The sequence below is a fragment of the Lagopus leucura genome, unplaced genomic scaffold, assembly GCF_019238085.1.
Source record: "Lagopus leucura isolate 7727_CA_CO unplaced genomic scaffold, USGS_WTPT01 Super-Scaffold_806, whole genome shotgun sequence".
In the NCBI taxonomy this organism is placed as follows: domain Eukaryota; kingdom Metazoa; phylum Chordata; class Aves; order Galliformes; family Phasianidae; genus Lagopus; species Lagopus leucura.
The window spans coordinates 1,923,339-1,950,329 of NW_024962260.1; the positions used below are offsets into that span (position 1 = coordinate 1,923,339).

The following is a 26,991-nucleotide window of genomic DNA, read 5'->3' on the forward strand; positions in this document are numbered from 1 at the left end:
AGAAGCCCTGCACCCACTCCGTTTCGCTTCCCCATCCGCATCCCAGCACAGGCACAGGAATCGTCTGAGGCTCAGAGTGAGACACAGCTGAACATCACACAAAGCTTTGTACATCTGACCAGCAGTTTTGCCCTAAAGCTACAGCATCCCACAGCTCACCTAGTGCAAAAACAGAGGCTGTGCATCACGGTAATGCAGACACCACCACAGCTGTGCCCACCACGGAGCAGTGAAGAGCTCAGTATGGCAGCACAGTCTGCAGCATGAGGGGATGCTGAGGAATGGCTTTGTCAGGGGCCACAATAGGACACGGAGCCCCACACGGAGCTCAGGCACCCGGCAGAGCTGATGGCAGCCAGGGACATGCAGAGAGATGGGCCCTTTGCTCATCATAAGCCGATAGGGGAATGGAACCTTATCTGCAGGGAGATCTGGGATGCACCAGGAGATAAAAACCATCAGAGAAGTGAGCAGCAGTGGGAAATCAGAGCATAAACTAATGCCAAAGATCTCATCAATCTAATGGCAAGCAGAAGAGCAAGGTTCTCCTTCAGGCACGCTCACTGATACGTGCTCAGCCCTTACCAAGGGCAATGGAGCTCTGCCTGCGAGCCGCTGCCGCCAGGAAAGGACCTTCCCAGCTGCTGCAAGGTCCTGGAAGCTGCGCCATCCATCCCTGCTGCAGAGGCTCCTACCTGTTGTGAAAAAAGCTACGTTTAAATGGGCAAAAAATGACATTATTGCAGCATTAGCTCACCGAGAGGTAAGCAAGGGCTGGACTCAGTGAGCTGCTCCATTTGATGCAAGATACCCCTTGCTTGCAGTTGAGGTGAAGGATAGGGAAAAAAGAGAGGAAGCAGCAGCCTCTGTGCCAGAAGAGAAGTGGGAAAGGCTCAGAACTATGGGCAGTACATCACACTGGAGCTCCTGCAAAGCAGACCCACATTTGGAACAACTACAGCCAGGAGCCGCCATGACATCACGGATTGTACCAGAGTTTATTTCAAATAAATTCACCACAGAATAAAAAGTAAAATAAAAAAAAACAAACACAGAACATATTCCCGCAGTGTTATGAGATGTGTGAGGTAAGGTATCTGTTCACCTCCACCACAAAACACAGCTTCAGAGCCTAAACCAAGCCCAAAGGTCCTTTGTTATTGCGCTAGGATACTACGGAGGATGAACGCCCCATCCGGCTTCAAAAGGAATTAGAAGCTTTCCAGTTTGCATTGCTAACAAAGTGTTTTCAGGAACAGATTGCAGTAGCACAGACTTTGCACCCTGCCCTACAGAGTGCAGCCAGCTGGAGAGAAGCATCACCCCAGGAGCAGTTAGTGCCCAGTGCCCTGCTGAGCACACCGAGCATACAGCGTGTGTACATACAGAGATACAGCCATCCGCAAACACACACACACACACACACACTCATACCTACAAAACTAAAGAAAAACCAGTACATACAATGTATAAAACGTATGAATGTGCTCAAAAACGCACAAAACCCGCTTTATTTTCACACTTCAGAAATGCTCGATCGTTTGCACGCATGGTTCTCACTACTGCTATCCATCCGCTTCATCAGACCAGGACTGGAACTCAGAGGAGATGGTTACAGGTCCCACGGGCTGCAGCACTCCTCCCATTCCGTGCCAGCAGCCCAGGAAACGGGCACAGAGCAGGAGGAAGGCTTCCTGCCACGCATCCTCTGCAACTGTGGTTCGCTCTCCCATGGATTCGGGGCTGCAAGTGTCCGAATGTTGAGAAACCAGACAGGATCTCAATCGTGAAACTCACAGTTTTCTGTGCAAAAGGAGTTGAATTGTCAAGACCAATCCTCAAGTACAGTATAAGCCTATAGGCAAGACACAGAATAGAAAGTAGCAGCATATTCAATAGGGAAAAAGTCAGCTGCAATGGGAAACCACAACAGTGGGTTAGGATTTGTCATACAGGTACGATTTCTCATCATTACTAGAAAAATAATTCACATATACACCCCCGTGCAGTGTTCACTTCCTGTCCCTCTAGGCTTGTACCCTTCATAAGGCAATAGGAGAACACTCAGAGGGGCATCCTTTACAAATTCCTTACAGTTTATCTCATCTGCTGACTGCTACAGCAAGTCAAGGAGAGGCAGAGGCAAGAGGAGAACGGATGGGAGGGGTAAATTATTTGTACACTAATATCCTACTTCAATTTAAAATCACCTCTCAAGATGATTTTGCACTCACTGTCAAAACCGACAGCGCTCAACTACAGGTTTAGTGAGGGATTGAATTAATCTTGTTTTGCAGTGTATAAATTAGCTGAAAGAGTTAACCTGAGGGGGAAATTGAAGATCAGATATCAGAGCGAGGCAAACAGCTTTATCGATTTCAGTACATGAACCACATCATAAACCCCTTGTGGGACCTGGATAAACGTGTGGGGTGTGGGAGGGAAGAAAGACAAGAGTAGGGTTGGCATTTATAGGATTAGGCTAAGAAACAAGTGTCCAATTAGAATTAAACATTACGTGGAGTGCATGTCAATCAGTGTTTTCAAATGGTATTTATAGCAACTGTAAAGAAACGAAATGGAAGGGATGGAACACACTTACATGCTAATTACAGCATGCAATGAACAATGGTCTTTTATCCAGGCCAGTCTTGTGCCACTGTCAAGGAGTTAAAGTGTTTTTCTTTGCAGCTTTTGGGACTGTAATGAGCAGGGGATTCACGCAGTGAAGGCAGAGCACGTCAAGCAGTTACCTGCTCCCTGCCTCCTCCCCATGTACCGCCTGATACACACAAGGATTCCACCAAAGGGAAGCCAGCATTACACAGACCAAATTTCATTTATGGGACAGAAATTTACCAGACAACACGAGATTGTGCAGCTAACAACAACAAATAATTGTCACTGCAAATCCTGGTTTTCTGAGTACTCTTCCATAAAAAGATGAAGTCACGTACGGTGTAGATCATTTATCCTCCAGTCCCGTGGTGAACTGAAACAGCAAGGCTGACCAGAACACACAAATGTTTGCAACTCTCACTTGGTGGCATGAGTTTCAGTTCCTCCATGTTCCTGCTCTGTAAAACAGAAACCCAGCTCCTTCCTCTGCAGTTCAGTCTTCTCTGTCTTTTCTGAGTGTAGCACTGAAGCAAGAGAGAAAGCAAGTGGCTGAGTGATGACAGCTCCCACCCCCCCCCTTCCACGGTCTGTTTCCTGGGTCCAGTGGTATCCAGCCAAATCCAAGCAGCTTTTTCTGATGTAGATTTCATTTCCTCTCAGTTTAAGAAATAAAACAAAACAAAAAGCCCCTACCCATACTTTTCCTCTCCTTAGAAGTCAAAGGAATTCTCTGCATTCTTTTCCACAGCCAATGGAAAAAAAAAAAACAAAAAAAGTAGTTATACAATCCATATTTACAGGACAAACCGATTAGTGAACAAATAACAACAGCCAAAAACGAGAGGCACAACCCTAACCTAGAACATAAAAGCAGTGTTCAAAAACAAAGTGGAGATTCCTTCTGAAGTTCCAACCATGGATTAGTGTTTGTCTGTGCAAACAGTTGCTAAAACTATTTCTGACTGGCAGTCAGCTGACTCCTTTATACAATGGTATTGAGAGAACAGTGGCTGTGCCGGCTGCCTGTCAGAGTTTCTGCCGGTGTGTTTTCATTTAGCGCTGTGTCTGGGGGGACAAGAAAGGTGCTGCTGTCAGCAGAGTCTTCCAGCTCCACTGGAGAAGGACCAACTGAGGGAGGAAGGGAGCCCTCTGTGAGCTGTGGGGATACATCACAGTTTCCTAGTGACGGAGGACCGCTTTGCACAGTCTGAGAAAGAACTCCATCTGGAAAGGAAGAAGAAAAGCAGAATCAGAAGGTGAAGTGTTTCGTTCCACATCACCAAGTAAATTTACTCTCTGTATTGCTGGGAGCTCCGAGTTTTTCCTGGCTTTGTATTAACACCAGATTAAAATGCCAGATCTGTATTAACAGATACGACACTGCAAAGGAGGAGAGCGGTGCAGTAAAAAGAAAGCAGTGATATATAAATAAGGCTGATTAGTGCGAGTATCTTACTGATCTTCTGAGATGTGCTGCTATAAATCCCAAAGTGGAAGGACTACAGTATGCTAATATCGCAGCTGCAGAGCTGAAAAGCAGTGGGTGAATCATTAAAAAGTGGTATTTTTGGTCCTTTTTTTTGGCTGTGGGTGGGGGGGAGTGGGGAGGAGGGAAGAGGCTGGATGTATTTTGTTCAAAATTTCCTGTACTTGGCATTTCTTCTGTTCTTCATACCCATCTCCAAAAGATCAGAAAAGGTATCAGCATGATGGAAACGCCATCAGCCATTAAGTTAAGAATTTAAAGCTGGTAAGGTCTAAGAGCTGTGCTGCTTGAAGCATGGATTCCACTTTTAGCTTAGGTGAACTGTGTTTCCCAGGGAAAAGAAACAAACAGGCCAAATGACACTTTTAACTCATACCTCTTCTGTCATGGAAACAAGAGATAGTATTGTAAGATACCTTCCCACCACCATCACTAAAATATATTATTACAGATTGGGAAAAAATGCAAAAATAAAAAAAATCACCTCCCCTGCAACCAAAAGTTAATAATAAAAGAAAAGAGAAGTTCCTGCCCACATACCTGGAGTGGAACAAAGGATGCTGTCTGGATTGACAGAAGCCTCATACGGAGGAGGTGGGTCATCTGGGTGTTGAATGTCTGGATACTTGTAAGCAGTATAGGGTGGTGGTGGATCATGGAAGTGAAATGCCCCACCTTCCCCATCATCTGAAAGATGGAGTGGAGTAAGGCCAGTTCCAAAACCATCCGGACCATAATCAAAACCAGGCATTCTGCGGCCCAAGTTGAAGTGGTGCACTGTTTCAAGAGAAGAAAAAGAAAGAAAAGAGTTGATAACCGTGTTCTCTTTTTCAGGTTAAGACAGAAACACCTTTTTCCACTTTTCACAGCCAAGAAACTCACGTCTCCTGAAGACCCAGAAAGCCTAAATAAGCCATGTGGGTCAGCTCACTGCAGTTACACAATAAGGCCCAAGGCCACCTGCTCCCAGCCTGCTTGTCCTGCACCACAGGTACACCTGAATCTAAACTCTTCCAATTAAAGAGATCATTCATACACAGAAGATCGGGTTTGGACCGCATATAAACTGAATAGTAATCTTCCATTATGGGCTTGAAAGTTACTCCAATGTGAGAAACCTGAATTAAACCACACACACACAGGCAAAGACAAGCAAGACCATGAAATTTCTCATTTTCGTGTATCAACTTAATAATAACCACCAGGTGCAAGATAAGCATTGCTTTTTCTTTACATGAGGAGTGGTAAAAAACTGTACAAACCACGACCCACTCAGGCAGCCAGTGGCTCACACAGCTCCATTCACCTGGGTAAAGTGCTGACCAGTATTTATAACCAGACTTGTAGTGATTTTCTCCATGCTGATTTCTATCTCCTCTTCTCTTGTCATCCTGAAGCAGCTTTACACTGTGCACAGGTACAGACTGAGCCCCATTCCCTACACAGGTACTCACAATTTGCTCCAATCAAAGACTCTATGCGCTCTCTCCGCCTCTGACGCAACCGGTGGACCATGAAGAGCAACAGAGAGAGGATGAGGAAGGATGAGATGCAGCTCACTATCAGGCGCATTCCACCAGCCATCGAGTCAAACAGACTGTTCCCATCTGTCACAGAAAATATAAAAAAGCAGCCCGTTACTTATGTTCAGGACTCATTTTTCTGGATGTTCTTTTGTCGGTGACGGAGAGCAACGCAGAGTAGAGATTCATCAGCCTGATTTGACACTTCTCTACGTTTCAGAAATGGAGAAAAATGATGAGTCATTAGGTGATTTATCTACTTATTGCAAGAACTAAAGATGTTACTCAACAAATTGCTGAAGGCTTCAAGTATCTGAAAAAGGGAAAACCAAGAGGTCAACAGTGTTTTGTGCATGAGCTTGTCTCCCTGGCATGACTGATGGTCTTGTACTAAAGAAAACAGCAACCCTGGAAGTTAGGGGAAAGGCCTGAAAACTGGCACATCTACACTGCATTTCTACGTAACTTCAGAGCACTTAACTTCTGTCTTTCATAAAACAAGATCTCTAAACATTTTCATTATCACCAAGACGTAGTCATTCAAATTGTATGTCTCGTAGGTAGCATGCTTATCACAATTAAATGATGGGAACTAAAAATACCTTCAGAAGATGAATCAACACACAGCAATCTTTCAAAAACTCAAGAGACTAAGATGAACAGGAATTAGATACTTTCCTAAAATCACAGAAAACAAATGACAGGACATGAAACAGATCCACAAGCAGATCTACAAACAGATCCACACCCCAGCTAAACAGTTCCACACTGGGAAAGCTGCTGCTAGCAAATTATCACTGATCTGTCACTGCCAGGCATGGGAGAGATTTCACAATTCAACTAATCACACTTAAGTAGCCCTCTAGTGCACAAGCACTCTGCACAAAGACAATAGGCAAAAATGACTGCACTGAGCTCTTGGCACAGTTTCCTGTTACAGAGCTCAGAACGAGAAGCACACCGAGGCTGGATGTGGCTCAGCAGCTGCACACCCCAGCCATTGGGATTATACAGAAACACGACCTGCAGCAGGGAGGAGCTCTGTCCCCAGCCACTGAAGGGCCGGGTCCCAGTCCTCCTCCTTTCCTGCATCCAGCACAGCTGCAGGAGCTCTCTCTACAGTACTTCTCTTTCTACTGACAGCAGCAATGCTCTATCGAAGACTGTTTACAAAAGAGCACTCAAACCCTCACAAAACCTGTAACTACTGATTTGCTACAAATGCTAGCAAAAGAAAAATCCACCATATTTACACACTGTTAGAAGTACAAGGCTTAATAGGTTAGTATTTATCACCTGACACATTCTTGGCCGCTGCTATCTCACTTAATAGCACACTACGCATCAAACACCAACACAACACCCTCTCAAACCTGGCTGTGCCACACAGAAACCTCTATGCAGTCAAATTTTTTAGCAGCTCCCACTGTCAGGGCTTCAGATGATGCCATCACACACCAGCAGCAACCGATCAGCACACCATCCCCAACAGCACAGACCTGAGGTTGTTTCTCATTCATTATACGGCAGTGCTGCCTTTGTGAGCACCGTGAGTTAGTTCCAACAGCTGCCTTACATAAATTCACTTTGGTAAAACATACACGCAGTGAAGCGTGACGTGATTTTTTGGCTACAAAGCCTGGCAGTGCCTCTCCAGGCCAGCTGAAACTGCAAATCCTGCACCTTCTGGGGAGTCCAGGCTTCTTCCACACCGCTCACAGCCTCTGACAGCTCCCACCCCTCAACCTGTTTGTCTGGATAAGCTATTGTCAAATGAAGTCCTAGATGAAACTGAAAACAAAGAGACAAGACCCAGTTTGCACAGAACAAGACAAGCCATCACTGAGATTTTCAACCTACATACGCAGAAATAGACTATTCCATGAAGGCTGTCTCACATTCAGGACAGTAGCAGCATCCAGTAACCGTGCCAGTTTAATCCTAGAGAAGTTTCTGCACCAGCAGCTCCTGCAAATACTTTGCTTCTTTTAATACTATTTCACAAGTGAAAGTTCCAGGTTTGTACAAACAAGAGCCTCACATCCAAGAAGAGGCAATGGACTTCCATTTCAGCATCAGCACACAAAAGGTTTTCCCGTGCTATTTATCTCCAACTAAATGAGAAGCATCTTTCAAGACAGCACAGCTGGGATTACTCAGCTCACTCCTACCACTGAAATATTCCCCTACTACCAAGTACTTGAGTAACATTCCTTGCCCACTTGTAATCGCCGCTCACCCACTCACACAGCAAGAGCTGATTACCTGCCAACTCCACAGCAAAGATTTATTTCTCCCCAGTCTCTCCTTGGGTGATTAATTCACTTACTGTTGATTAGTAAAACAGCTTTCTTTCCTCTGTACCAAAGCTTAGAGAAGATATATGTAAGAACTGGACAAAGACAAATACATGCTGACTAAAGAAAGTAATTCATTAATTTCTGTCAGCTGCAATAGTCATTGATAAACATCCAGAAAGAAAACTGAGATGCTTCATTTCAAAATTTCAGTCTTTATCATCAGTTGAAGTAAATTTATTACGAAGGAAGTCAGACAACTGCTTGATGATGCTTCACTCAAAAACTGAGTTACTAAAAAAAATAAACCAACACAAAAACCCAACACTTCAGAGCATAATGAAACAGTCTTATTTAGCATCAGCATAGGAAGAAGAGCTTAAGGATCAGAAAGGATGTGGCAAAATACACTCTTCCAATCAGTATTCATGAAATCATTAAGAGCCACAGCACAAGCAGGGATTAAAGAACACGGCACTAGGTTATCCCAGGTCATCTTATCCTGTCTGTTGGGTGATGCTTTGCTGACACTGATCCTGAAGGCAGGGAAAAAAAAAAGTGAAGGCAATCTTAATTCTGCTGATAAGAGTGGGAGGAAGACTTCTGCTTTTTCCCCACTCTTTCCTCAACCAACTTGCAACACTAGTTAGGAACATCTGTTAAACTCAGCCTTCAGAATGGATGTAAATGACAGCAAGGAGGGGCCAGTGGCCTTTAATCATCAACTTGTGCAGATCAGACACAGAAAAGAACAAATGTAAATTTGGATGCCAATAAGCACCCCTTTTTTGTAATGACTGAAACAGCAGCTAGTGATGGAAAGACTTGACCTGCGTCTCCCATGATGGAAGGATCTGAACAATAGTTTCTTAAAGGACTCAGATAAAAAGAGGTTCTTTTAGAATGCCAGGGAGTCATAGTGGCTGAGGTTGGAAGGGACCTCTGGAGATCATCTAGCCCAAGCCCCTCCTGAAGCAGCCTGAGTTGGAGCAGGCTGCTCAGGACTGTGCCCATTAGGGCTTTGAATAACCTCCCACACATGACGACTCCACAAGCAACGTTCCAGGGTTTGGCTACATTCACAGTAAGTGCTAAATAACACAAATTCCTTTCTGCGAGTTTCTTTTCACAAAAGTGACACCCCAAAACCTACACCCCCAAAGGGCAACTGACAGCAGCATTCCTCGAACGAGAAGCTACAGTGAGATGCCAAATCCCTTAAGTAAGGTTGCATGTCTGATGATTAATGTAATTTACAAATTGTGCTGCTTATGTGAATCCTGCATTCAAACTTACACACATATAAATGCTCATTTCTGGAAAAAGACACTTAATTAGTGCCCAAGAGAAAAGTCTTTTCCTTTCATGACAGCTAAATATCATGAACAACCAAGAAGCTCCACTAGAAATCCACACTACTGTCAATCTCCATAGAGAAGACAAGCTCTTCCCGAAGCAGCATCAAGGATGACTGATTAGGCAGGAGAGTGAAGTTTTTTGTATCCTATGATTTGGGATCTTTCCACAGATGGGGATGGTACTCAGCAGCGTGGAGGCACTGGAAAGATGTATAATATCAAAGCTGTACCCAAAGGCAACCAAGATGAGCAGGAATTTCACTTGATAAAACTCCAGCAAAGCCTTACCTGGGTCTAAACATGTAAATTTGCAGCACTCTTTAGGATCTTTGCGATACTGCTGACATCCCTGCGGCCGCTCACACAAAGCAGCCACACACATTTCTGGTTCACCATTGTGACATGTGCAGCTCAAGCAGGGATCATCCCCTTTCGGAGTAAAATAGTAGCCTTCATCAACAATGTTGTCCTTGATATCAACACACGTCTGGCCTAGAACAGAAATGCACATCAGTACCCACAACAACACCTGTCTGGCCTAGAAAAGAAATGCACATCAATAGCCAAGTGTCTGTGAGCCTGCCAGAGGTCCAGTTTGATCTATTACAAAACATGACTCGTAAACATAAGCAGATCATCAGTTAAAAGCCAAACTTTGGCGTTTAAAACAACTTTTAAAAGAGTGGGGAAGATAAATGGATTGTGTGGAGATGTGCGGGGATGATTTACTGCTCAAAATGGACAAAGTGAATGCTAAGTATTTAATGGAATTGACACGCCTTCAGGTGTCCTCTTCAGGACACACAGAAAAGCAGGCAGTCTGAGAAGGACGAGCTGCAATGCCATGTTTCCTGCAACTCCCTCCCAGCCTTCAGCTACCTAAAACAGCTGAATCTTCTCTGGACCAAATCTGCAGGACACTCTCAACAACAGGTCAGGTCTAAAAAGGAAGCCAGGCAAAATTAACTCCCTTGCCTGCATCTTCATCCCTGCACAGCAAGGAAGTTCAGATGGCTTTAGCCTACAGACTTAACAGGGAGGTACCAAAGCCAGAGAGAAGCGACACAGGCTGCTCTGGGATCCTATAGCCTGAAGCAACTGGAAGTTGCTATATTCAAAAATACACCATAAATATGTGTTTATTCGTTTTTAGGTGATGCTGATAATTTAAGAGTGATATTTACTAATAAAAAAAAAAGCATTTCCTAGCTGCTTAACAGTAACTTTTTAACAAAAAACTATACCGTGGCTGACAGCTACCCATTATGATGCCCCTATCTCAAATAAAATGTCACTTTTTTTTTCCCTCCATTTCAATTTACTGGGCAACAGGCAGAAAAGATAACTAAGAGATTTCTCCATATTTGTTATACGCATATTTAAGGACACAACACAGTTAACACTAAACTAAAACCAACTTACTTCTTTTGCAGAGGAATGATGATTTCTCATAGCAGTTTTCAGCATACCAGCTGTGTAAACCATGGTGCCGAAGGGTAGGAAAATGGAAACACTGAAGCTGGGCACAAAGAACGTTTTCATTTTCAGACATAGCCGTACCAAAGATAGGGTCAGGGGGTAAAAATACTTCCGAAGAGCCTAGAACAAGATGCATTGGTATAAGCAGCCTGGGGGTAAGCAAAGCTTCAGAAAGGCTCTGTAATGTCACTCCTTTCATGCACACCAACGCTCTACAGGGCTACTGTCCCCAGCTTTAGCTTCCATTAGCAGCACTCCTCCGGGGAAAGGTAAAGAGCAGGGAGGGAAGGGGTGACTCACACAGAAGAGGCTGCAGTTTTCAAGGAGCCATGCAATTTTGCCATTCTGCAGTGATGTTCTCTTATCTCTACAAATGCTTCTCTCCAGAGTCCCATGGGGTTTGCCTGCCAGTTTGGATCTTCTAAGGGGAAACGGTGCACAGACCAGTACACCTGAAGGTCTGCAAAACGCTCATGGAGTAAGAACCCACACCAACCCTGAACACATACCCCGTGCTGCTCATTCAGAGTGCAGTGCTGAACACAGCTAAACAAAACACAGCTAAACAAAACACAGCTGTGATGCTGCTGCCATTGCATAGAGGTATGTGCTGCCGGGTGCTTCCAACCCATGCAACCGTTAAAAGGCTGCACTGAGATGCGTTCAAAAGAGTGGGGACTTAGCATGAAGTTATTTCTCCCACACCAGGGCGTGAGAAATGTTGTAAGGGCATTGTACAGCTTGAAAAATTTAGCTTCTGACCAGTGTCTTACTGTTAGGTTAACTAGTTACTTACTTCTAAATCAATTGGTACTCAAAGTTGTGGAGCTTCATGTCAGGCCAAGAGACAATTGTGAGAATTGGTCTATGTGGACTTCAGAAGCCTCCTTTGCAAATCTGTGTGCTTAAACATTGACTTCAGCTCCTGCAGTCGCTCAGTTAGGCAGTCATGTCATGTGATGGCCTTTTTCAATATTTAGTCAGATGACTTTTAATGCAACTGGGCTCCCCCATCATTTTTTTGAGGGTTTAAGTTCCATATTTCCCAAGAGTGGATAAAAGTTTTCAAGCTACAGAACCCTAAATCACTTTTGAAACAGATATTAGGAATTCACTGCCTTACTACAAGTCCAAGTCAAGGGAACTTAAGTAAAACCTTTCAGAATCTACTGAAAACTACTACTATGCCATATTTCATATATGTATTATTTTAGTAAATGACTTGCAAGCAAAAGACTAAATGGCACTGAGGATTTAAATTTATATAATGCACCAAGTTAAATACAACTTGTAATACAAACAGATATCATGATTTTCTATAATTTGTGTCACCCTGGTTACAAACATTTGGTCAGCAGATGGCAGTGCAGTCAACGTTCTGAAGAGCAAAGGAAGGTCCTTTTAAGGAGAACCAGTTCTCTTCTAGGAATTCATAGGCAAAGCCTACCTGTATAAGCAGTTTTGCCCAGACTAGGCAACACAAACCCTTTAGAGAAAAAGCTGGAACCTCCCCTCGCCATCCCTCCGATGTTGAGAGGCACCTTTATGTGCTTTACTTGAAGGAACTAACAAAAATGTTCCTGCCTGCACAAGAAGGAGCAGTTTCCTCTGAATATTCAATCAAATCCTTTTAGGTAAATGGCAAGAGAAATCAATACTGTGTACGGCAGCACAGTGAAACAGCATCACCTCTGGAAAGCTACGCAGGGTTCAACTACTCCTCGTGCATCAAAAGTCGTATTTTATCTAACTGCTCTCCAGATTTCTGCTCACAATTATGTATTGTACATAATGGAAAGCTATTCATGCAGATTTTCCATTAGTGGAAGTTGTGTATGAGAAGAAAACTACTCTGATCAGTCTTCAAATGCTATACTGGAGTTCACAGTGCTGATGCTTCAAATACTGTTTTTTCATTTTCTGTTTCCCTTGACCTGTATCAGCTCAGCAGTTGGGCATTCAATTCTGCACATGAGAGTTCATACGACGACTTTGAGATAAACTAATCACGTATCTGAATTAATTAAAAATAAAAGGCATGAAAACATATATTTGCATCTGCAGCAGAGGGGACTGCTGCTTTTGCAACCGAATAAGGTCAGCCAGTGTTAACCACTTCCATTTTGATACTGTAAAGCAAAGCAGTTCCCCTACAGCATTTCAACACCATCAGTAACAGATGATGCTGTTCCTGCAGAAAATATCCACGCTTTAAGATAGCTTCCATGAACCATTCAGCTCAGTAACAATTGTAGAGGCCTACCTTTGTAAGCTACTTCCCAGTGACCTTCCAGAGAGTGATTTCGGTTGGTGATTACATACTGATATCCAACCCAGAACCTACAAAAACAATTAAATTCTATTCTAAACATACAAGCCAAAAAACATACTGAGAAATTCAGAAACACTGCATGGAACCTAATGATACCTTCATAATTAAAAATTAACTTTGAAAACATTCTGAGGATCTTTTCCTTAAAATTTCAGTCTGTAAGTTTGCAAAGTAAAGAGATAACACTGAATGAAGGCACTTAATAGTTTTCCATGTTCACAAATCGCTCATGATGCCTTCCATTTCCATGCATATGCAACACACTCTTGTTATGACTGTGGTATTTTGAACCCAAAAACACTCACAGGCAAAAAACATATAAATAAATGGTTTGCTGTGAAATAACAGAATGAAATACCCCAAGTCACCAAAGCCCAGTCCTTACAACTCATGATGGCATTTTATGTCATTCTCATCTCAAACCTGCAGTCTTTGTCAGAAATGCTGGTGCTTAATGGAAACAAAAATTGTGTTGAAAATTTTAAAGAAATATTATTCCTGTACAGTGCAGTGCAGCAGTAAATCACTGTAAAATTCATCTCCCCTGTGGTACTTCAAGATCACTAATATGGTGCTGACACAGCCTGAAAAAAAGAAAGACTACAGTGGGTTGTAGCCTATTAATCTACTAATATTATTTAAAACACAAAACCCAGAGATGGCCACTGCCATCTCTCAACATGCTCTTGCAGGGTTGTTCACCTGAAATCAATGCTACCACTAGATTTGCTAGACAAACCTAACTACCAGCAATTAAACCCCACAGAAACTGTTCTCGTGTGAGATCTCTGCTCCTCCCTTCACACTCACCTACGTTGGTCCTTCCTGACAAATGTCTTCTCTTCCAAGTCCCACTCCTGTGCCAGGATAAACCTCAGCTCCTGGTCTGCAGTGAAGGTGGCGAGGGATCCGTTCACCCGCTGACATGTCTGCACGGCGTCCCAGTAGTTCTCCCCATTTAAATAGACTCTGTAACAGCTGGCTGTGCCCTCGTAGTGATGCCACCCTGTTGGGCACTTTCCTAGGAAACATGAAGAATAGAAGGGAAAGCATTCCCCCCACATTAGGATCTTCAAGGTAATATATCCTCATCCGTTTATGACAATACAACGTGTAATCACTTGCATTTGTACACCCAACATACTGCGTCCATACTTCACCTCACCAGTAGGAGATGCAAGCACTATAAATCATGGGGACTTCCATAACTAATATTCTTCACATGAGGATTTCTATTAAATGGACTAAAAAACTCCATGTGATGTTTCACTGCACTGCCACAGCCTTTAAATTCTTCAATTAAGACCGATAATCTACTAAGGAAGCTTTTCCCTGAACAGCTTTAAAAATCCAATCAGTCTGATCAATCCAAAACAAAACAAGCAGCAAGAAGCAGGAAGCATAAACCAGAGGTAGCTAACTTAATGACTGCATCTTTCTATTAGGTGGTTTAAAAACAAGCCCAGCTTGCTTTGAAGTTTTCAGCCTTCTTTTAAGGAACAGCCTCAGTAGAATTCACCTACTGCAGCTCAGTCTACCACTGATGATGATGGGGATTCTGGAGCAATGATTGTTTGCCTTGGAAAACTATCACTGCAACGTGAATCTTTAAGGATCAAGAAGGTGAAGGTATGAACTGTTGTCTCTGCTTTCTCTCAATTCTCTCAGAAGGGAATATGCAACAAAAGCCTTAAGGCATTTGTGGATGAGACAGACCCATGGGCTTTGGATGGCTGGCATTCTTGGAGGTGATGGTTAACTAATAAAATCTCAGAGGCAAGCTGATGAAATTTACAACAGACATGAAATACGATATTAGCACTTGCATTTGCAGTATTAATATTGCATGACACCTAATTAAGGCACTTTAAATTCACAAACTGTTTCACGTTTATTGCAAGCTTCAGGACTCCCTTCAGAAACAGTGATCTTTATCATCAAATAATGACACACATTTAGATCTGAATTCCCTTTAAGTGCCCTTCCTCAGTCACCATTTCTATTTAAGAAGCAATGGGATTGTTTAAGACCTGCTGGTCACGCCATTAGGATGGAACTGAATGCAATATTAACCAAACTGCAGAACATTACAGATTTTGCTGTATAGGTTTCTAAACTGTTTTACTGTTCTCCACAAATGTGGCTAACAAGTTAGTATTGGAATCCACAACAGATCAAAAGACCTATTTTAATAAGCTGCTCCTCTTCTTCCCCCTTTCTAAAAAAATAAAATAAAAATAAAACTCAACAAAGAGATGAGTTTTGACTTTTGTTAATTGACTTCTCCAGAATCCCACCATGCCTTCTTCTCTGCATGTTCCATTCCTAGCCTGCCCCATCCATTCCTCCAAAGCTAATCAATGCTATCTCACTCCCAAATCACTGCACGATCCATGGAGCACAAGGAGATAGAAGCAAGAGAGGCTTAACATGTTTGGAGCCTGAAGAAATTCAGAGACATCAGTTACTCTGAGCTATCATTTGCAAGGAGGACAGTTGCAGAATATTTCTAAGTATTTAGATAAGGCTGGTACCAAGATGCAGACAGCAGCACTAGCAGTGATGAGGGCAGGATGTTATTGGAGTGCTATTTTGCAAGATTCCCAACTGAATTAAGGAAGTTAGATGGAGAAACCTACTCAGACACCACACTCTTCCTCGACAGACCTTCTCTTTAGAGATGCAAGTGAAGAATTTCCTGAAGTTCCTCTCTTCTTCAAGAATATATTCCTCTTAAAAAGGCTATGAAACTCACATCTGAGATGCACTTAGTTTATTTAAAAATACTGTCAAAATGACTTCAATCAAAAGTAATTGATTGTTGCACAAAAACAAGACTGCAGAGGAAGCTGAGTACTCTGCATCTACCAGTCTGCTATATAAACCATGCATTATAACAGCACACATATAAACGAAACGTACAAAACCCTTTGAAAGTACAGAACGTGAACTAAAATTAGTCAAAAATCTATGCAAGAGAAAACCCATTAATTTTAAGACAAATTAGTCTGAGTTGTTAAACTAATTAGCAGAAAGATGGGCCAGATTTCCCAGGCTGCAACTTACTGCTAAATCGGACAGGCTGTGCCACATTGACGGTGTGAAAGCGGGTCGTCTCTCCTCCTCTCCCTCGGTTGTGCCTGGAGTCCACATTCTCCTTCCCATGGTAAGTGCGCTGGTCCCCTGTCAATCCTAAGGACAAGAAGGAACAGTCAGTACCAGGGAAAGATGGAACAAAGCAGAGCTGGTTTTACTAAGCTTTCTGTGGGTTTTAATTCAAGACAAACATGATAAATAATAGGTAGGCAAGCAAAGATGACAGATCTCTGTAGTACCAGCCTGGCCATTTCACAAGGGACATAACTGAAATACTTACAGTTGAGAAGAACCATTAGCACATTACACGAGTCCTGCACAGATAAATATTTTGGCAGATTTTCAACAACTGCAGTTTTGCACAGATCTCCACACCTGTCCTTTTGGTCGCTGCAGCAAATGCACCATCCCCAGTGCACTCTGTCTGATCTCGTTTGCAGAGCTCCCCTCTCTCCAGCTGTGCACTCAGAGACACGGACAGCTTTCTCAATGTATTTTCCAACATACTCTCTGAGATCTAAGACAAAACTAAAATCAGGAAAGGACTCTCCTCAGCCAGAAGAACAAGGCGTTTTATTCCTTCTCAAGCTTCTAAAACAAATGTTTGCTCATTATTTCTGAAACAAAAAGTGCACAGGCCCTAACCTGGCTGTCAGGGCTTGTGAGTGGGTGCATGAGACAAGTGGACTCAGGAGCTGAGCAAAACACAATGCAAGCTGTAGTTCCACAAAGGGGACCGGGGCATTCCAGGAGCAAATGAAGCATGTGGGTCAGGTGCTGCCACTGCCTCAGCCAGCAAAACTAGCAAGTCCATAGGTAATACAGCTGGAAGGGTGGGGGAGAAGCCTTTGAGAAAGGCTGAGACGAACACTGAGTTTAATGTGGAAATAAGAAATTAACCTAAAAGCAGAAAAATGAAGAATCTGAGAATGTAGGCATTGAAATGGTTACTTGTATGTCACCTCATACTAGTAGCCAACAGAACAGCACAAAGAGCCGTGCAGACAAATTTCTTATAAAAAGAATCAGCTTACTTCCTTTTAAAGCTGATTAGCTCTATGTACCCAGCTATGGTCCCAACTAAAAAGCAGCAACACAGACTTCTTTAACAGGCTTATCTGTTTGAAAACTACAAAAACTACACGAATTAAACTTTCTCCTTTCAAACTCCAGATAGCAAGAGATCCACGGCAATTTGCTGATAACTTAAACACAGTTGGAGGCTGCCTGTTGTGTTACCCAGGGGACAGACCTCGAGAAGATCAACCATCAGACAATGTAACCCTTGGGACAAACTGCTGATGAGAGCCTCGGGCAGAGTAGCTTTGCCATCATCTGGCACCAGCACACTGAGTTTTCCCCACGTTAATGGGATAAGCAAGGGATATTTGGTTATCACGTTACCCAAGGAATTACATGTCCATGGAGATCACCCGTTAAGAAATGGCTGTGTGTAATGAACTCACATGGCCTTACAGGAATAAAGTTGTAACCCCAATATTCAATATTAGAACACACTATTTATCACAGGAAAGGAGTTAGTGCCAAGAAATTCAGTACACTTCAAAGGGCACAAAATGGTAAAGTAATTCAACAGTGTGCACTGCTGATTATTTTTATTGAAGGCCAATCTATTTTTAGTTTTAGGATTGGACTCCTGTTAATCCCAGTGTAAATACTGCTGCTGAAACATTGTAATCTTCAAAATGATACCAAGACATTAAAAAAGCAAATCTTTAATTAACATTATTTTTAAAGTCTAATATAATTAACGTAGTTTGCTGTATTGAAGATGAACCAAGCTCAGCATGGGAAGCCCTATTTTCCCCATGGCATCAAATGGTAACATGTAAAGCAAAAGAACCAAACACAAGAAGCATTAGTCCCCTTTCTGAAGTGCAAGCAGATGCAACACCATATGGCTGACCCTTCACAGCTAAACAGAACGCCCACAAGTACTTAACAATTTAACTCTGCCAGGAATAAAAGAGGAGTTCGTAGGTTTTAATATGCAAGATTAAGAAAAATTAACTACTTGGGTTAGCATCTTAAACTGACACAATTTATGGCAGATGCCGTGAAAAATCCACAGCTCACACCAAGTGAGCTCAGTCAAACATAAGCCAAGGAGACCATGGCTCCTTCCCCAGTGCCCATGCTGGCAGCCCTGCTACTGAAATAAGGCAGAGCTCTGGAGGCACGCAGCACCACAAGTTCTCCTTCATGCCCAGAGCTGTCAGCTGCTTAATAATTTGGAGCTCTTCAAATACGAAATTGCTCAGATTTGACCTGAATTTCCTGTCTCTGAGAAAAGCAAGATGACAATTTTTTCCAGGGCAATAAAGACCACGCTAAGAAGCACGCAAATTACTCAGCTGTCTTGAAAAGCAGTTGCAGATTCAGATGGCAAAGGTGTAATTGGGCTGGTTTGCTATTGTGCTGTGGCAATACGCAACAGAATCATTTTCTGTGTGCTTTGCTGTTCCTGTTTCCTTTATTAAAAATATTTATATCTTTAGAAGGAATAGTGCCACGAGCTGAGCTTTCAGATAACAGCCTAAGGCAGAATACCACAGCCTATGTTTCACCAGCGTTTGAAAAAGGAAAACATGCATTTTTAGTGCTTATGTGCACAGCTAATATTCTGAAAGCTATTAATTTAGGGAAGATGAGCTACTTTCCAAATCCTTCCTTTTCTAGATACTAAAGAAACACACAAGAGATAGCAGCAGTGGCAGTATTTTCCCTAGCCAAAACAACAGCTTTATGTTTTGACTACTCAAGAAAAGGGATTTGCATGGTAGTTAGTGGGGAAGGGCAAAAACGGGTTCAAGGGAAGACTCATGAGACACAGTTTCTCTTTTCCCTTTGCAAAGCACTGCATGCAGGACAGGAACATCCTCCAGAGTGCTTCTAATTGGATCAGGCCATGATTAGCATTCATGCAACTCCTTCCAATTTACAAACAGTCGCTAATTCACTCTAGCATGTTTACAGGCTGAGTAATATACCATCAGGAAAGTTGCCCAACATGTCTGATTACATGACTGTTTTCAGCTGTTTCAAACTTGAAGCTACCCATGTAGAAGGAAAGCTTGCCATGCCGGATGGCTCCTACCACATTTTAGGGCAGTAAACTGTTTCAGATCTGAATCAGTACCACTCACAGTTTTTCAGAACAAAAGTGAAGAATTTAGAAGAGGGAAGTATTTTGCTTCTACTCTACCTTTTAGCTGAACATGACTTGGCATTTCTGACTGCAAAACTTGCTGAAAACACTCAGAGAAAGCTCTACCTCACGTACACAAGTTTTGCTATTCCTCTTGGGAGCAAGGAACACAGAGGGGACAAATGCCATGAGGTTAAGTCAGAAACAAACAGGGGCTTATCCATTATTCTGAGTTAAGTTGTCCAGTTTTCCACATACATCCACAGCATTTACCCACAAGAGCTTCCTCAGGCACAGTGAGGGATGAACATGCCCTCCAGCAGCCTCTTCTGCACCTCTCAGCATCTCTATCCTTCAGACCATGTGAAAGGATGCAAACAGCCAAGCAGAGCAGAAGGAACGTGTGCTGAGAACACACAAAAGTGAGCTAGCAGGAGCTGAGCCAGGAGCAAGCTGGAACAGAGGCATGCCAGGCAGCACTGCAGGGGGGAGCAAACACAGTGCTCAATGGCAAACACCGCTCAGGGGAGCTGGAAGCTGCAAGCTATCATACAGACCCAAGTCTGCTTTGTACGGAAAAAAAGGGCAGACAAGAGACTGACTGTCAGGAGCCTGAAGTATTACAAGAAGTATGTGTAGGGTCAGGACTCATGCAGGGGCGAACCCTGGGATCTGGGAAGCTGCACTGTTTCCCAGAGCTCCTGTGCCACAGCAAACAGTCACTCCAGCCAAGCACTTCATGAGGATGGATGTACCATTAAGACGGGTCTGTTCTGCAGCTGCAATTAAATGCAACAGGAACTACATTTGAAGCAAAGGGCATGCTGCCTAGCACTGAGCATTTGGGAAAACAGGCTTCAGACATTTCCTTTTGGACACTGAAAACACTACACCTGGAATCTTTGCATTTCCATCACAAACAGGGAATTCCAGGACACCTCTCCATTCACTGTATGTCAAAATGAAATACGAAAGCTTGTTCCCTAGGTCTCAAACTTTCTCTCCAGTATATTACCCACTGAACCTTTAGAAAGCTTTCAATTCAATCTGGTAATTCAAGAGGTGAGAGAGATTCAGGATTAAATCCAATTTCACACCTAAAGATTTGGAAATGTACTTCAAATGTCCACAGAGAGGGGTGATTCCTCTCAGGTCTGGCAGGTCCACTCTTTGCTTTATCACTTGTGCCAGGCTGGGAAATACATGAAACAACCCAGTATCCTGCTGTACTGTGCATCAGTCGAAGCCATGGAGTGCCCTGACAGTAAGGAGCTCAAACACCACAAGGGAAAGGAAAAATGAAGCATCCTGTAGGAGATCAGCATGGCTTCATCAGGGGCTATTTGTCATTATTTAGCTTTTTAAAATGGTAGGGAGGGAAAGGAGATGTACTAAGAAGTACATAAATGTCAACAGTTTAAAGATCTCAGTATGGAGTAGTTCATCATATGTGAACAAACACTTCAATTAAGGATGGAAATGAAAGACTAAGCAACGGAAATGCTTTTCCCAATATATCATTAAGCAAAGAAGCACAGGGTTGGAACACTTTTGGAAGGAGTGTTGAAGCTTCCTGGCCATGAGGCAAACTGAAAGTCAGGTGATAATTCATGGAAGAAGAATACACTGTATGAGCCACCACAGCTGGAAACACCTTCCTTCACCTAAAACTTTTGGCTGTGTATTTTGTATACATGTGGTCTGACAAAAAAAGCCATTAAATATACTTATTCAGACTGTCTATGAATGAACGCCTTACCTCCTCATGTTCTGGAGATGTTAAAAGAAATGATCCTAACAAAGAAGTATTAGGGTTTGGGATGTTCCCTGTACTTAAGACAACACACAATCACCAAACAATTTTATTACTGGATCATTCTCTTAACTCAGTAGGAGATTCATTACTAACGTGAAAGAAATCAGGCTGAAAAAATGTGAATGGTGCCAAATCACTTTCAATGGCCTTACATTAAATCACTGCAAATAGCAAAATGACAAAGTAGTCACTGGAACACACCCTCATCTGAACCGCATAAACCTAACTCACCACCGCTGATGCTTCCGAGCTGCTCATGTTGAAGGGTGCCATTAGCAGCTCAAAGGCTGAAAAGTGAAAAGCTCTGCAATCAGACTCAGAGCCCTTCCTTGCAAGCTTTCTCTTAATGCTTCAGAGAGATTTCATCCCTTTTAATTTGAAGACGTTTTAATTCTCCAAGTTTCACAAGCCCGAGTGGCTTCACTGACTTGTTCTCTTAGTGTTTGGTCTGCCTTTATTGAAATTAAGAACCTTAATTACTAAGGATTTAAATTTAGCTGAATCATCTCACAATTACTCATTTGAATCTAAAGGTATTTTCTAAATTTAAAGCTGCATCATCTCTTGTTAATTCAGTGGCCAAAGAAGAAAGTTATCACTCCTGAGCATGACTTTGTGCTGCTATTATTAGTTGCTTTAGTTTCCCAATCAATGTCTCAGCAGTCAGTCTGTCCCGTGACTGCTTAGTTTCCCCAGCTTGAGAAATACATGCTCTTCCAAGCTTAACTTGGCCTCAGCAGCATTACTTGGATAATTCTGTCCTTCTTCATACTCCAACACACCATTCACATGCACAGCAGCACACGCACTGGTCCCTGCTCTTGGCAGTTCACACAGCATGTGCCCTTCAACGCCCATTTCAGCTCACAATGCTGCCCCACTGAAGTTCTGTCACAGGTATAATAGAGTTTTATGACCTACACCAGTAGTTCCTGTTCCTCTGGTTTGCTGGCTGCCTCCTTGCCTTACTGTGCAAATATCTCAGCTCTTGCCACACCCAGCTTGCTGGCTCCTTTAACTTACAGCCTTTTCCACCAATTACTTATCCAATTAACTTTTTCATCAAGTGGAGCACTTTCCTTCTCTATGCTTTTCATCATTTTCCCCCCTAATACACTCTATGTCAGTTACTCTCCTCTTCCTGCATACGGATGTGGAGATGAATCCAGTCTCCCACACTCTGACACTGACACTCCTTGAAGGTCTTCCCACCACGTCAGGCCAGACAGTTCAATGAGACCTAACCCAAACCAAAGGCTGAGTCCATCTGACAAATTGCACTTCTATCAAATCCTCACCCTAGCCTTACACCAAAACGCTCTTCAAAGATCCATCAATGAGTCCTCATCCTCCATTGCAAACGTCGTGCAACAGCTTAAGATTGCTGACTGCTACAGCAGGCAAACCATCATTTTGGACTAATGGGATATTTCAGTATCAGTGCTTTTTGAGTAAATCCAAACGTTAATGTGACTTTTTACCCAGCTATTGACTTTCATTGACCTCCAGAACTTGTAGATCCCTAGCTCTTCATATTTGGTCAAAAATAGCTAAGAAGGAGGAAGAATAACAGCACAACTATAAAAGCATGTGTCTTTAAGGACATCCACATCCTGAATAACAACCTCAAACAGAAGCTGCATTAATGGCATGGCTTAATTTGCAGAACCTAGGAAGTTCCTCTCCCCACTCCCTGCAAACATACCCACTCACAGAAACCAGCCAAAAGCCTTCTAAAAAATCATTTTAAAAAAGGCACTGAGCACATCCTTTCCATTATCTGTGCACAGCACACAGTGGGGAGAAGGCTAATGAGTGTGCAGCTTCAAACGTTGAGTGTTACATTTACTTTACTATTTCCACTTAAAAAAAAAAAAACAAACCACAACTATTTAGAACAGCTTGTTCCTGCAAAATACCAATGTTACTATTTGGTAGCACCTCTGCCACTAAAATAGCTTAAAACTTAGAATGACGACAGACAGACCGAATGCTGTGATATGAATGCGATTCTCTACAAGCAAATTAAGTACCTCAAAGGCAAAGAGCTTCGTAAAACAGTTTTTGAACACAGCTTAGCCATGCTGTAGATGTAAGAGCTTCGAATTGTGCCACAGTTAAATTCTAAGCTATGCTTTCAGATTTCTGCTTCACTGCTGTCAGAAAATAAATAGGTTCTTTCACCTTTAAGATACATAGAAAAAGAATTACGTTGGCCAGTGCATAAAAAAAAAAGAACACCAATGAGAATGCTCCTATTTGTGATTCTATGCTCACTTACTTTTTTTTTTCATTTTAATAATAAAACTAAAGGTAACTCAGTATCTGGAAGCTTCAGCAGAGAACTGTTGCTGGCAGTAGGCCCCCGAGAACATACATGAGCTCATAAAGAGTAAATACAACAGTTTGTTTGGCAGATCAAAGTTCTCCACTTAAGCACATGAAGTGTAATTGGAACAGGTAGCAATAAAAGAAACTCTTTACCTAGTCCAGCAATGTACAGTCTGAGTGATGCACTCACGCAACCCAAACTGTAATTCAGAACTTAACCTCAGGCTTATGTGTCATCTCAGTTTAATTGCAACATGATTTTTTCCCTGCAAAGAAAGTCACTTTTTCAAACTCCAAGCCTTCCTCACTGCCAGCACATCTCCAGACTGTCAGCAGCAAAGTATGATGCAGTCAACTGAAAAAATGTTTGCAGAGTAAGCCACACAAAAAGATAAGGTGGTGTTGGGTTGAGCAGCCTTACCTGGACAGTCAACTTCATCGCTCTCGTCCTCGCAGGTGGGCCATCCATCGCACTGCCAGTTGGAAGGGATGCACTGGATGGTTCCACTCCGACACGCAAACTGCCCCGGGGTGCAGCGGAGCTCTGCAAAAGAAGAAAGTTGTGCTTTGTCTCAAATGTAATATATTCTTCTAAGTCTAAATACACATAAATTGGTCACTGTGTAATGCCTGCTAAATGCTGCTTAGCTTCAGATCACTTCCATACTTCCAACTGGATGTTCGCAGCTCTAACAGACAGGAGGGCCTGCTTCCAGGCTTTGAGAAAGAATTCTAGCACAGAGCCATAGTAAAAATTTCCTAATTAAAAATACACATTAGATCTAACTGGCAGATTTCTGGTTTGGGCAGTCACAGACATTTTAATTCAGCTCTCTCTATGAAATGCAGTGCTCTGATCTACCAGTTGCTGCTGCTGTATTAGCCTCACCCAAAAAGAATACAGGTATCACTGAGAGGTGAGTTTTCCACTTACAAAATACTAGCAAGAATACAAGTTGATCATGTTAGAACAACATATTCTCTTTAGTTTCTAAAATGGATTTTCAAGACAATTGCACTATAGTGTGTCTCACTTCTGCTCCTTTCACATACCTGCAGATAAGCTGGTGTCTCTAACACAACAGAAGGAAGGCAAATACACATTTGCAAAGCCTTCCCAAGCCCAGCTCCAGACTGAGATGAGAGCTGTGGGACCCAGAAGCAGCCAAGAGCAGTGTTCCCCACTTGCATCCTACAGGGCACTAAGATAGCTTGCTCACTTCTCAGAACTGAGGTGTAAAAACACACTACAGCAGCTTTTAAGTGCTGCCATTACACAACAAACTTACAACACAATTCCCACTCCAGTCACTACATAACACCAGGACCCACTCAGGCATGAACTACAGTCCAATGCAATTTTAAGCCACATCACAAAGGTATTTGTAAGCCAATTTCCATACTGCTGAACCTGTTTTCACCTTCTAGCTTAAGCTCTGTTGTAGAATTCACACCTATCAGCACATCCTTCAAAAGAAACTGCCAATATCTGCAAACATGCAATGCCTGCTGCTACAACAGCACTGCCTACTTGCCATCATTATTCTGTCAGTCCTAATTAGCATTATAAAAAGTATGATTTTTCAAAGCTTTTTATGTATATACTCCAATTCCATCTATCAAATGCCAGAACCGAGTAATTCAGCTTAAATGTGTGTCCCTCAATATCTTTCAGGAATATCTCACCTTCACTGCTCCATCACAGCGCATCCTTCTGCACTGCTACAGGATAGTGACAATGTGCTCTCCTAGGGCAAATCCTCTTCACACCTCACCCACTTGGATCACAGTCAGACCACAAAATGGCTGTAACAGACTCCCAGCCTGCTCCTGACAGCACAGCTCAGTCACAGAATCATAGAGTGGCTTAAACTGGAAGGGAACATAAAGCCCATCCAGTCCTAACCCTACCAAAGACTAGTTGCCTCCCCAGCTCAGGCTGCCCAGGTCCCATCCATGGCCTCAGGCACCTCCAGGGATGGGGCATCCCCAGCCTCTCAGGCAGGCCTCATCGCCCTAAGTGAAAAACTTCCCCTAACATCTAATCTAAATCTCTACTCTTTCAGTTTAAAATTCTTCCCCTTTATACTCTCACTACAATGGCAACTTGTTTTCCCACATTCGTGCAGCATCAGCACGGAACACCACATTTCTTAATTTATGGCCATTCCAAGCAATGAGCCTCTGGTAGATGCTTTCCCATACAAGACTGCTTTCTGCCCAGCTGCAGGTCTCCATTACACTGCATGTGGTCTCTGCACAGATCCACACATGCCACTAGTGTGGTAAGTACAATTACACACAGCTGGGCCAGGTAAATAATGACACTGCCCTGAAATCACAGGCATTAAAATAAGCCACCTACATGCCATAATGTTGTTGCTTCCTGCGTTACAGACACTCCTCTATGAACAATGTGTGTACATGGGGTGCACAAACATGTTTACGAAGGCAGGGTCCAGTGCAAAATGAAAAGCTCTGTGTTCTGAAAACACTGTCAATGTCAACTCCTGTGCTCTTCGCCCTGAGCCCACCTCTCCCTGCATTATTCAAGCACCCAATTCACTGTGAGGTCTCTGGAAGAGTTTCCTCTAAATCGTTTTGCTTCTATTTGTTGCCTGCTGTGATTCACCACAAACAAGATGCAATCATTGAGGAAATCCAACTGCCTTACCAAATGGGTTCATTCCCCAGCTGGACTTAGCTAGCACCTCCTTGGCCATCAATTCCAAAGGCTGGTTCTCTCCAGCCAAGCCCTTGCTGCTGTTGAAGTACCAGAGGCACACCAGGAGCACAGCAGCATGCTGCATCCTGCAACATCCCCTGCACAGCTCTGTTCAGGACACACATTAGTACCAGCAAACAAAAACACAGCACAGTGCAACCCTCCAGCTTTCTCAACTCAGTTTATTTGGCATGTGTTGGGAAGAAGGGAAGCAAGCACACAATGGAAACAGCATCACTCGTAGTTCTCTACTACACAGAGCATAAACTGACAGGTTTTGTATCAGCTCTACAAACTTAACATACAGCACAGTGTCATGTTCCTGTTGAGCAAAGACCTCAAATGCCAATACCAATTTTTGGGGGCGAATCATCAGATATCCCAGTGCACCCACTGGAGTCACTCACCCAAGATAAGTCAAGCCAAAGCTAGCTGTGGACCTGAAAACTCACAAGACTGCTGGAAACTTAATTCATTGAACACCACAAGCAAGGCAGTAAGTTAGGAGTCGTCAACTCCTTCAGCCGCCTAATATTTTCTCTAAGTTAGCAAGCAACAAAATCATCAGGACTTTTAATAATACAAAAATCCTAGTTTCCTATGGGAAGCAGTTTTCAAGGCAGCTGTTTATACCTCTACAGAAAACTTTTTTTCCCTGCAAAGATGTTCCCAATTCAGTCCCGAATTCTGGCACAGCTGCACAGGTTTCATGCAGTGAGCACCTTTTCTCCATTATAAAACGATGCACGAAGTCCTTCCA

The 26,991-nt window shown here is 42.9% G+C and overlaps 1 protein-coding gene across 2 annotated transcripts in view; it reads right to left on the bottom strand.

Moving 5' to 3' along the window:
* Window positions 1-974: 974 nt before the first annotated feature.
* DGCR2 (DiGeorge syndrome critical region gene 2) overlaps window positions 975-26,991 on the bottom strand; it is a 36,998-nt gene continuing 10,981 nt past the window's right edge. The window contains exons 2-10 of one of the 2 annotated variants that reach the window (XM_042865711.1): window positions 23,928-24,050; window positions 16,161-16,286; window positions 13,905-14,115; window positions 13,026-13,102; window positions 10,706-10,882; window positions 9,572-9,775; window positions 5,560-5,712; window positions 4,646-4,882; window positions 975-3,843 (exon numbers count right to left, since the gene is read on the bottom strand). In XM_042865711.1, coding sequence (XP_042721645.1) covers window positions 3,602-3,843; window positions 4,646-4,882; window positions 5,560-5,712; window positions 9,572-9,775; window positions 10,706-10,882; window positions 13,026-13,102; window positions 13,905-14,115; window positions 16,161-16,286; window positions 23,928-24,050 — 1,550 coding nt within the window. In that variant the 3' untranslated portion in view covers window positions 975-3,601. Of the gene's footprint in view, window positions 3,844-4,645; window positions 4,883-5,559; window positions 5,713-9,571; window positions 9,776-10,705; window positions 10,883-13,025; window positions 13,103-13,904; window positions 14,125-16,160; window positions 16,287-23,927; window positions 24,051-26,991 lie in introns of both variants that reach the window. The other variant, XM_042865710.1, reaches the window with a different exon arrangement.